The sequence below is a fragment of the Lycorma delicatula genome, chromosome 9 (genome assembly GCF_047948215.1).
Source record: "Lycorma delicatula isolate Av1 chromosome 9, ASM4794821v1, whole genome shotgun sequence".
NCBI classification, from domain to species: domain Eukaryota; kingdom Metazoa; phylum Arthropoda; class Insecta; order Hemiptera; family Fulgoridae; genus Lycorma; species Lycorma delicatula.
Window position 1 is genome coordinate 24,317,829 of NC_134463.1, and position 12,884 is coordinate 24,330,712.

General features: G+C 32.5%; 1 protein-coding gene across 4 annotated transcripts in view; it reads right to left on the reverse strand.

The window, feature by feature from the left end:
• LOC142329944 (uncharacterized) overlaps positions 1-12,884 on the reverse strand; it is a 30,323-nt gene that overhangs the window by 4,758 nt on the left and 12,681 nt on the right. For 3 of the 4 annotated variants that reach the window (XM_075374915.1, XM_075374912.1, XM_075374914.1), the window contains exons 5-6: positions 12,724-12,842; positions 4,781-8,294 (exon numbers count right to left, since the gene is read on the reverse strand). In XM_075374915.1, coding sequence (XP_075231030.1) covers positions 8,179-8,294; positions 12,724-12,842 — 235 coding nt within the window. In that variant the 3' untranslated portion in view covers positions 4,781-8,178. Of the gene's footprint in view, positions 1-4,780; positions 8,295-12,723; positions 12,843-12,884 lie in introns of those variants that run through there. The other variant, XM_075374913.1, reaches the window with a different exon arrangement.

Genomic DNA, 12,884 nt, shown 5'->3' on the forward strand with positions numbered 1-12,884 from the left:
TTTATTACATTTTTGACACCGCAATGATATTTAAATCAATTTCTTACAATGTAGTGTGCATTCGTTCAGAAGATAATATTCATAAAATCAGATCCTTAATGAATCAGTAATTTCATTTTGAGGATCAGTATAGTTTTAATTTCATACAAAAGTAGGTTACATATAAAAAGATTTATTATATGATAGATATCAAATCTATACTTCTTAATCTCCTTAGTGTGGGCTGTCAACATGTTAACAGAGTTGCAGTATCCAGAACACTTATGTGAGCAGCTAACTGCTCACATAAATCTGGAGATGTGCATCTGTTTAATTCTTATCTCTCAATTTTTCAATCTGTTGTTAAAAATAAACTACTTTTTAACAATTACACAAAACTTTATAAATATATATATGTTGCAAAAATATAAATAATCTACTTTTTCCTATCTAAAAAGTATGGTCTTTTCAAATATGCATCAAGTAAAAAATTATTTTTGACAAATCAGGGGCTAAAAAGTAATTAGTTGATTTACTTCACAGAGAAATAAAATCAAGCTTAGATTACACTATTAATGAAGATTTCATATATTTTCTATTTTATAACTGCTTTTCTTTAATAACATATCCTTTGTTGGAATATTTGTCAAAATAAAGGCACTTAAACATTAACTGCCTATGGAAAGGGCATAATTTCATTATTTTTCCCAAAATAATTTGTATACAATTCATTACATTATCTATACTGTTTAATATTCATTTTATAATAGCAACATTTACATATTCATGATTGTAATGATTATGATGTAATACAAAAGGCTGATTATAATGACAACAAAATAATAAAATTAATCTTATTAGCTTACTTAATAATTTATTTTATTTTTTGAAAATGTGTAAAACTTTTACAATTTTTATTTTTATACTATCAAAACTCCATATAATTTTTCTGCCAAAAAAAGTTTAACTTATATTTGAAATATAATCGCGAGGGTAGGAGATTCACCAATGACGAATTACTATTGGCAGCCAAGAGTCTGGCATTAAAGAAGAGTCCCGGACCTGACAGGATCCCCGCAGCGGTAATAAAGGGTTTGATTAGGAAGACTCTCTACTCCCTGGGAGTTACTAGAGATTGCTAGCTATGGATTAGACAGGAAGTTTTTCCCTGCATGTTGGAAGGAGGCCAGACTGGTCTTCCTTCCAAAGGGTACACCTTTGGATAAGGAGGTTACCTATAGGCCGTTGAGTCTGCTAAATACCATGGCTAAACTTGTAGAGAAGATGCTAGCGAGCAGAATTATACAGGAATTAGAACAGGGTGTGGGGATCAGTGCAAATCAGTACGGTTTTTGGAGGGGGAGGTCCACGGTGCAGATCATTTTTCGAATTACAAATTGGGCCAATGAGGTCAGACGAGGAACTTGGCGTACTAGACGCATACCGTTGATAATATCACTCGATATAAGGAACGCCTTCGGATCAGTTGGTTGGAGACATATAAATAGGGCGATGACCTCAAAGGGGCTGAGCCCCTACATTCGGAGGCAAATTGAAGATTATCTGTCAGATAGGAAATGTTGCATCGATTCCCAGGAGGGAAGGATACATTTCGAGATGCAATGTGGGGTGCCTCAGGGATCAGTCCTGGGGCCATTGTTATGGCTGTTAGTCATTGTCTACCTCCTGCTCAAAAGGTTCCCTGACGGAGTGGAATTGCTGGCTTATGTGGATAATATTGCCGTCCTTGTGGAGGGCGGAACGATTGATTAAGTACAAGAAAGAGCGAATGTGGCCACTCGCATTGTTCATGAGTGGATGGACTCTAGCGGTCTGAGTTTGTCATATGAAATGTGTCTGTGTGTTGCCATAGTAGGCAGAAGGGTTCTAGACCCCATTGTAGTATCTATTAACAGTAATGTTATTGAGGAGGTCCACAGTTTGAAGTATTTGGGTGTCACCCTTCAGAGGAATGGTAAATACACGGAACACATAAACAACATCTGTAAGAGTGCTGAAGATATGGCGAGAAGTATTAACATCATAATGACGGCACAGAATGCCCCCAGGGCATCCAAGCGCAGACTGTTAGCATCAACAATAATATCTTCACTTATGTACGCGGTACCTGTCTGGCATCAGGCGATAGACATTGGATGTAACAAGGAGAAACTTGTCAGAATACACAGGAGGATACTACTTGGTGTGGTGGCCGCTTATAGAACGGTGTCCTACCAGGCACTTTGTGAGCTTGCAGGGGTGCCACCGATCGATCTTACCGCGAAATACAGGGTAGAGAGGTCTAAAGGAAAATCAGAACAAGAGGCCAAAGAGGAAATCTATACTTTGTGGTAAGGAAATGGAATGATGGTGTGGGTCGATGGACGAGGCGGCTCATCCCTGAGATTGCACAGTGGGTTAGAAGAGGATGCGGTGAGATGGATCATTTACTTGACACAATTTTTCAGCGGACACGGAGTATTTAATTATTATTTAAATAAAATAGGCAGGAGGGATGAAGCAACCTGTATGTATTGCGACAATTTGACAATGTGGAACACACTTTTTCATGTGTGACAGGTGGGAGGTTTTGAGATTTAACCAGAACATTAACGTCTGATAATATAGTGCAATTTATGACTTAGCAGTGAATATAACTGGCAGATTCTTGCACAGAAATATGTTGATGAGACAAGTCAAGGATATTAGGGTAGACTAGAGTAGGGACAGCCCCAGCGAGGAGGGCCAGCATGCCGAGGTGTGTCGGTTCCAATGAGCCGCTGGGACTCCGGGTGCTCTTAGATAGGAACACTGGAAAAGGATGATCAGTGAAAAGACCCGACACCACGTCACGGCTAATTAGGTATGGTGTGGTGTCAGAATTGGGCAACTAAAATAAGGCCCTCTCAAAAAGAGCTGAACCGGTGGGCTGAACTGCCATGCCAGTTCCGGCAGTACAGCCGGTAGGCGGAGAGGCTAAAGACACATTAGAGTCTAAAGACTCTAATGGGCGGCGTTAATGGGCGACTCTAATGACCCTGGGCGGCGTTATACCAGCAAGTCGGTCCGGCCCAGGGGTGATGAGGGAGAAAAAAAAAAAAAGGTAAAGTAAATTAGAATCTCGATATTTTAGGAGTAAGACATCAGGTTTTACCTGATAGCTCATTAAGTTTGCTTATGTGCAACTTTCCTTGGGAAAGAAAAAAAAATTCTAACAAATCCAACACATAAAAATTAGTACCTCAACCTAAATAAAGTAGCTACTCTGCAGGCTACAAGAAGGATATCTATAACATCCTACATGGTATTATAGATAATGCAAGTGGATTGGATGAGAAAATTCCCATAGTACCTATCACAAGTTGAAGGAATTAAGGTAAGGAAACTGAAGGAGCATACAGGAGACCTGCCAGTGATGAGGGTAGTTCAAGCTTAAATGAAATTAATAGGAAACGTTAGCAAGATATTAAAAAACAGTTTTCAGATGAATGAGCCAGTATCATATTTAAATCTAAAAATTAAAATATATATTTATGAAGAGTTAAATGTCTTACGAGAAGTAAACAGGAAAGCTAAGAAGAGATCTTCTCTAGCTTTTACTCTTATGAAACTTTTGAAATGTTATGTGTTAATAGAAATGTGAAATGATCTTAAACTGGAGTCCTGTCACTTTTACTTATTCCAGTGTGAAGATGGTTAAGTTTATTTTAAATTCTACCTCATGTTGCATATAGTACAAAGTGGCCTTCTGCATGTAAAGGGAAGACAGAAGATAGAAAGACATGAATTACCTCACAAGAAAGTGAAAAATTAGCACAGCATCAAACCTGCCAAATCTCTTTGAAAAATTGGTTTAGAAATTAAAAAAAGGATTAATTTTCTAATATCATTTAAAAATCTAATCTGAAGTATTATGATGAGAAATAGAATTTATAATCGACAGTAAAGCAAAGTACTGTCAAGTCAGTTAGAAAGCTTACCCTAGATAATATAGTACTCTAATCTCCCAATGGCATCATGATTGCCCTGGCAATTGGATATATCTAACCCTGATTTCACAAACATTACAGAAGAAATCCTACATCTATATGATGCTAGATACAATTGATCTAGAGGTTTAGCCTAATCTAGATAATATACATGTAATCTCCCGATGGCATCATGATTGAAGAAAAATGATTCCCCGAGGTTGTGCTATGCTTGACCGCTGATCCGGCCTCAGGTGGGGAGGTACAGTGAAATAGGAGTTTTAGCCGCTAGAGTACAGACATACATAAGTTCTGATAACAACATCTAGCCGAACCTGTATGAGTCCGACACTTCCCCACATTGTGGGGAGTATGTAAATGGTATTCCTCCGCAACACTGTAAAAAAAAGTCCTAGTAAAGCCAGTTATTTTTACATGGATTTGAATACTAGATCGTGGATACCGGTGTTCTTTGGTGGTTGGGTCTCAATTAACCACAGATCTCAGGAATGGTCGAACTGAGAATGTACAAGACTTACATTTCATCTACACTCATACATATCATCCTCTGAAGAATTATCTAAACGGTAGTTACCGGAGGCTAAACAGGAAAAAGAAAAGTAACACTGTAAAAAAAAAATAGCATTTCTTCCGCTCAAAAAAAAAAAATATCTGTAATGTAAATAAAACTGTTTTTAACAAAACGATGCTGATTTCAAAAAAAGGTAAGACACTATATTTCTATTATCAAAATGTTTTAATTTAGAATTTTCTTTAAAAAAAATACATATTAAATATATGTAACACACAACAGATATACAATAGATAACAAACTTAATTCTTAATTTAGAAAACCTGTGCATAAATTATGCCTATTACCAATTTCTGATGAAAAATTTTAATAATATTTTTAAGTAATATTTTTCATTGGTTTAATTGTTTGTTTATAATTGTTTTTGTAATATCACTTGATTTATATTCTAATAATATAACCGTTAACATGCTCCTAATTATTGTATTATTATTTATAACCTAATTTACATATTTGCACTAATTTGATTATGATTATGTATGGATTTATATATTAAGTTGCAATAAGACACCATTGTAAATTTATTGATCTTGGAATAGATTCCCTAGTTTTATTTATTATTTAAACTTTTTTTTAATATCAGTATGAATGTAACTGCAAACTACTATAGATTACAATTATTAATATTTGAGGTACTAATTACAGGTTATATTTATTATGAATTTTTTAATTACTTCATTATACATTTGTATGATTACTTATTAATACTATATCACAAATGAATATAAATACTATTTCAACTAATTATAGATATTAACAATTTAATTATATTACGTTTTATACAATTTACACAATTAAACTTCTTTGCTATTCTGCTAAACGCAACATTATACATTGTATCATATATTTATTCACAATTGTATGATTCTTTTATTTGTATTCATGTATGTAATTTATTGTAATTGCAGTTCAATGTTTATTCATATTATTGTTTGTAATAGTTACTTTTACGTTACACAAAAAAAAAATCCTATTTTTTGTCGGGCAGTTATAGTAAGATTCATACTTCCTTTCCTCCTTTTTATTACAGTCTGTCTTATTTTTACAAATAAAAAACAGACATAACAGCAAAACATTATACAGCATAGTTAATAAACACCATCACAATACGACGTTTACTTACTATATTCAAAAGTGTACAGAAATTCAAAAATTTATGTTGTCTGTTTCATGCTTGCTGAAAGTACAAAAACTTACTGCATAACATGAAAAATATATTAAAAAAAAAAAATTATTTTTAATGGTTATTACTTTTATAAATAATCACTTTTATGTGTTTTAGGACGTCCTGTACAGGAGGAGGATTAAAGAGACGCATTACAAAATGCAAAATTTCACTGCCATCTAAGCCAGTACAATCAATCTCAGGAGGTAGAACTTTAATCTCATTGACTGAAAAAGGAGATTGAATATTATATGACTGTCTATATTAGTGACTCTGTCATTATATGAATGGTCAGGAGAATCTGACTTCTTAGAAAGTGGTGATGATGATGATGATGAGGAAGCCATTGACGACCCACAACAACCTCTTTTAGATAACACCAGCACACCCTCAGACCACCCTGTTTCAGCCCCTCCTCCTACCAGTTCTACCCAGTAAACTACAGCGCTGACAACACATGGACATAAACTGGTACAGAGACTGATCTCAATTCAACTTACTTGGCTAGAAAAGTTTACGTACTGGAAGTCACCTGAGACAATTCTTTGACTTTTTACAAACAAAATAACTGATCTAATAGTGACAGAGACAAATAAACAAGCTCTTTTATTACAAAATTCATCAAAATCACCATACACCAGAATAAAAAATGAAGATCACTCATAAATGCCCTTACATTTATTGCTCTGTTTTTTCATATGGGATCACTTTAAATGCCATACCTTTCTGATTGTTGAAGTACTGATGCTTTATACGGTTTTTTCATTTTTTAGAACCTCTGTTAGCCAGGTTCACTGTAATATTACAGTCACCACACCACATTTTCCCAAAACTAATAGCCCAGATGAACCTACACTAACTGACATACTATACAAAATATGACCATTACTAGCTAGACCTTTTCTATAAAATAATAGCTGAAACAATTATCCCTAGACAAAATTTCTGCATTGATGAGTCAATGGTACTTTGGAAGGGGAGACTACTTTTCCATAGTTATGTTAAAAGTAACCGATATTGGTACGGAGTAAAAACACATATATTAACAGAACCTTCTGGTTTTTTCTTCAAGTTCATTGTATACAATGGAGCTTCCAATAAAATAGTTAGTTGGTGGTTCAAGTCACACAGAAAATGTACTATGTAAGCTCGTGAAGGGAAGATTTTTTGATGGACATTCTCTTCATGAACAACTGTAGAGATGATCATTTCGTCTTGTTTGTATAAAAGAAATGGTTAAACTGCAGTGGTCTACGTCTAAAGGAAAGCTTATTGAATGACTGCAAGTGCCATTTTGTAAAAATAACAGCAAGCAAACCAAAATAAATATATGCGCATAAAAAAAAAGGGTGTTGATGGCAGTTCACAGCAACCCAATGTGGATGAGAATAATGGTAGTCCACAGTGTGTGACATGTTAAATTTAAGTATCCCTTTATTGAAAAAAATATATATAGTCAACCAGTAAAAATTTTATTAAATATCTATTGCGGATTGGTTGTGAATGCTTAGTTGCAACTTAATTTTTTTTTAAACTTTTTTCGGTGAGATTAGTTTTACCAAACAATGTAAAAATAGAACACACCCTTAATTTTGTCATTAGATTTAAATTAATTTTTTTGTTTTTTTATACTAAAGAAATCAAAACGCACACCATTAGAATAAATAACTGAAACAGGAGTCAAGAAAGTAGGTTCAGTTGTGCCCACCTTTATAGAAGTTGGATAAATATTCAAGGATAATATCGTTAATAAACATACTAAAAAACATAATTTAAATTAAATACTTAACTATTAAAATGTTTCCTAACCACTTAGACTGAAGCCATAAACAACAGCATTACTCTAATGATATTGGCAAAGGAGTCGCATAACAGCTCTGAAAAAACTTATGAGGCTAGTTCCAAAGTTTAAAAAATTATTTATAATTCTATTATTTTTTTAAAAAAAACAAACAGATACATATAATAAAAAAGTAAACAAAACTATATCAAATCACTCAGTGGAATTATATAACATTATCAATAATTACTGAATCTGACAACTTTTTCCAAACTTAACAAAAAGTAACCAACTAATTTCCATGAAAAAACTTGAATTTCAGTCAAACCACTGATGACAAAAGGGGAAGTTGTTAACATGATTAAAGAAAAGACTGAACAGTAAAGCATAATAATAAAATGCTGGTGGATATAAGAACTACCATCAAAACCCAACCAGCACTTACAATTATTATAATATTAAGAATTTTTGAACAAAATCACAAATACTATATATACTTAACATGGCTGAGATAATAATAATTAGACACAAAATTTTATATTTTGGAAAAAGCAGCTACATATTTGTTTTCAAGAATATCATGCTGATTATATTAACAATATTCAGATGCTGAACAAAACATTATTTTAAAATACAAATATTTAACAATTATTGCTAATTTTACAATACATAAGATAACTGATAAAACTGAGAATTATTTAACTCCAATTTTATTGGAAATTGATGTCATTACAGAACAGAAATACTTATCATCAGTGCTACTACCAAGTACAGTATTATCCATAGCAACAGTTATATTATTTTTATCACCTGCAAAAGAAACAAAACTTGTTTATACACAATTACATTTTTACAAAAAAAATTATTTAGTGTAAAATATAAGTAAAGAAGAACTGGGAGCAGGCAAAGTTTTATGTTCAATTTTACATCTATGTATGTATAAAACTTGGTATGTTTTCCATATTTATCCTCAATATTGATCATGCATACAGGTTTTTTTTTAGCTTTTACAGTTGATGGAACTTACACAAAATCAAATAGTTCACATTAATTTTTTGTACTAAGGTACATTTTAGTAACTTTTTTATTAAACATTTTTAAAGTTTCATTACAAACACTTTAATCTTTATGTTTAGAATAGCAACCAAAGATGACAATAAATTTCATTGAAAATTACTGAAGCAGTTACACATAGGACATAAGCTTCCAACAGGTCTAGCACCTCTCTCTAGGCAAAAAATCAGAATAAGTACATGGTTCATGCATATTTATTATCTTTTACCTGTTTCCTAGCAGTTCTCCAATGGGTCAGTCAATTTGAATGCAACATTTGCAAAGCCTTACGTATGTACTTGGTTATTTTTAAATTACGTTTGTATTATGATTTACTATCCAGAACACATTTTAAAAAAAATGAATTACTTAAAATTTGGAACTATAAGTTCATAAAAACATTTTTTTAATTTAGTAACTGAAAAGTGTTATTTTGCAATAAACTTAGGCAATAAGAATTACAACAGGTAAAATTGGCTCCTTTTATAAGAATATTTTTCAAATTTTTGATTTGCTTGTCCTTCCTATCAAGTACTAAATTACAAGAGGAATTCAGCTACATCACTGAATATAAAGCACAAATAACGTGTAAATTTTTGCTTTCAGAATCATTTATATAGTACAGCACATTACACCCAAAAACTAAGTTAATATTTAAGCCACAACTTTTTATCTAATAATGTAATATGAAGTACTCTTTCTGTAATATTAAGTACTTTTCCTAAGTAATTATACTAAACAGAAAAGAAATTTCAGCTGGATAGTAAATTCTACCACAAAGGCCCTGAATAATAAAATCTTAAACATATATTGAATCAAGTTTCATCAAGAACTTCAGCTGAACCTGGTTGATACAGTTAATATTTGCAGAAAGCAGAACATCCAAGTATAGAAATTGTCTATTCTGATGACAACTACAATAGTCAATAATTTTTTGTATTTTTTAAAGTATGTATATTAAAACGCCAATTAACACAGGTAAGGCAATTGTGAATCACTTTGACTTGATTACGGCAGTAAAAGAATTAATGTTCTTTTTAAATCAAAATTTGGCAAATAAAAATAAAACTTACATATTTTCAAACTATGGAGAAATACCTTTCTTCTTTCTTTTTCCTCCGGTAAGCCTCCGGTTTAGCCTCCGGTAACTACCGTTTAGATAATTCTTCAGAGGATGAATGAGGATGATATGTATGAGTGTAAATGAAGTGTAGTCTTGTACATTCTCAGTTCGACCATTCCTGAGATGTGTGGTTAATTGAAACCCAACCACCAAAGAACACCGGTATCCACGATCTAGTATTCAAATCCGTGTAAAAATAACTGGCTTTACTAGGACTTGAACGCTGGAACTCTCGACTTCCAAATCAGCTGATTTGGGAAGACGCGTTCATCACTAGAACAACCCGGTGGGTTATGGAGAAATACCTGTCACAGTTAACCGCAACTTTATAAAAGAGAGATTTGAGAAGTAAAGTAAATGATATATATGGTATCACTATAAACAAACGTCAATTGTTCTCTACTACTACTGAAGTGATAAAATCCTAAATATCAATTAAGTACATTATTTAGTTTGTTTAAACAATTCACTAAGAAGATAGTTTTAGTAATTTTTAAAAATATTTTTTGAAAAGAAAAAAGCTATCCAAATAAAAATGAAGTTAGATGCAGTTCTTTGTTAACACCATCATTTAAACATTTATCATTCACACATGGTCAAATAAGTTGTAAAAACAAATACTACATCAGACAACCAAAGAAATGATCACAGAAATTGGTGAAATTTGTTTAGCAAATAATTGGTTGAAAGTCGGAGAAACAATACCTTGTCTGAATGTGTGCACAACATCCCACATGAATAGCTGAGTATGAAGAAGTTTTTCACATGGGAGCTGAGTTTACTCACATTTAATTTTTTTAAATGTTCAAATAGATATTTCATCCCAGAGCTTAAAGAATTTTAAGAAAAATAAAAATTAATTTCAGTGCTGATTCATAACTATTAATAAAACCTGAGTTCATTATCATACACCTGAGACAAAAACATAATGGACACTAAGAGGCAAATTGGTACTGAAGAAGGCTAAGTTAGTGTCCTCTGCTAGAAAAGTATAACTGTTCTAAGAAAATGTACACACACAGATGCGCAGAAACTCGATTGGAAGTGGTGTCAGCAATGCTAATACGGTAGGGGGATGGTGAGATGTGTTCAAGTACTGAGTAGAAGCAGAAATTCAGTTGCCTTCTTGTATTCGTGTAGTTAATTGGCTCATCATATATTGTTACCAGAGTTTATAATCAGTATTTTTTATACTGATACTTGAACAATACTTTTTATGAACAAATTAGTTTTATCAAAACTAATTTTGTTTCATTAACAGAATTTTTAAATAATTAATCTTCCTAATGCCTCATTCAAGATGCAATAATAGATTAGGAAAAGGAATACCTCTTAAAGGCCAAAGCAAATGTATAATAATGAATGTCTACAGCATACTAGTCGAAGGAAATCCAGACCATTGTAAAGTATCTGTTCATATTGTGTGTAAAGTGATAACAAAATCAAATAAACCAGGAGAAAATGAGAATTTTAGTACACTGGATAAAATTGATAATATGAATGAAAAAGAAAGTTTACAACGACAACTTGCAAAGATGTGCGTTACGTAATATCATATACAACATAAAGCCCTGAAAAACATACTATTCGTTTTAAAAGCTGAACACCTACATCTGCAGATGAGTTGCAGTCACCAAACTCTAAGGAAAATTCTTAGGAGTATGGGTTTTAGATGGAAGAAAACTGAAATAACAGGTAAGGTTTTTATTATATACATAATAAACGAGTAAATTATCTAAAGAAAATGAGAGTATTTACAGACTGGAAGGAAGACCAATAGTTTTTTCAGACGAATCTTATATTCACTTGACATATGGGAAAAATTATGGTTGGACTGATGGCTCAAATAAAGGCACGTGTAAAACACCTGTATCCAAAAGCTCGAAGCTGATACTGGTTCATGCTGGCAGTGAAGCAGCAATCTTCTGAACTGCCAGTGAAATATCGGAAGCAATGTTGCGAATAAGCACTAACAATAGAAAAAATTATTATGAAACAAATAGAGTTGCCGACATGTAAACTGAAAGGTTTACAGTTGTGTTAATGACAGTGGCAGTAGCAGTGAAAGCAGTGATGAGCCCCGATGATCAGTCATCGACCAGGGATGATACAATTGATGCGAGATCCAATGATATGGATGGAATTGAGCAGCTTGATCCTTATCTACCCTAATTTCCTATCTCTTTCTTTTAACTAAATAAATTTAAAAAACTTGTAAAGAATAAAGGAAATTTCAAAAAGTAATAAAAATTGCAATTGTAAAACAAAAAGAAGAAAACATTTCAGCAATTTAAACAAAGAAAAATGTAGCAGATTAAACAAACAATAAATATGAATAAAAATAACCAAAGGGAAATAGTCAGACATTATGTATCCATGAGCATGCAGCGAGCTGTTGAGCATCTGCATCCAAGTATATATTGTACTTATATACTTGCATGAATGTGGCCAATCCTCCGTTCCTCCCACTGGTGTATACTGATCCATCCCCACCCTGTACATGGACTTGTTTGTTTACACTTTCTTAACTTTGAACACTTATAATAACCAGTTTTTTGGGATGCAAGGACACAATTTCATTGACTGCTTTTAAAAAGGAAAAACAATTACAAGCAAGTATACCAATTTGGTGAAACATCTGGACAATGAAATCAAGAAAATAATTGAGCAATATCTCAATTGCTTTTCTATCAAGGCAATGTACTGGTAGCAACTGCAATGGCTAAATTGCAACCACTTTTCCCCTACTTGCCAGGTTTTGGCTCCATATGCTTTAGACCTATTCCCAAATCACAGTTCAAAATGAATGTTCTACAAAAATCGTATAATGGTACTTGAACATCCTTGGGCTAAATAAGTCAAGCTGGAAGGTTATATTGAACAATAAAAATATACCTGAATAAATTTTACTTCATACACTTTATTTATCAAACTGCATTCACACAGGTAATTTAAATCCAGCATAATATTTGGATAGAGCTAAATAAATTAAAATAAGCTCTTATGTTTCATCATTACATAAAAATAATCAGTAAATAATTAAAGTAATCTATAATTACTTACTAAAAGAAAACATATTATCTGGAAAGGGAAAATTTAATGTTCGTAAAAAACAAGTTGTTATTGAACGATGTTGTTCATTTGTAGTTAGTTTCATTAACCACTTCTCATACTTTAGATTCCTAAAAACAAAAATAACAACTGTTAACAACAAAATTATCTGT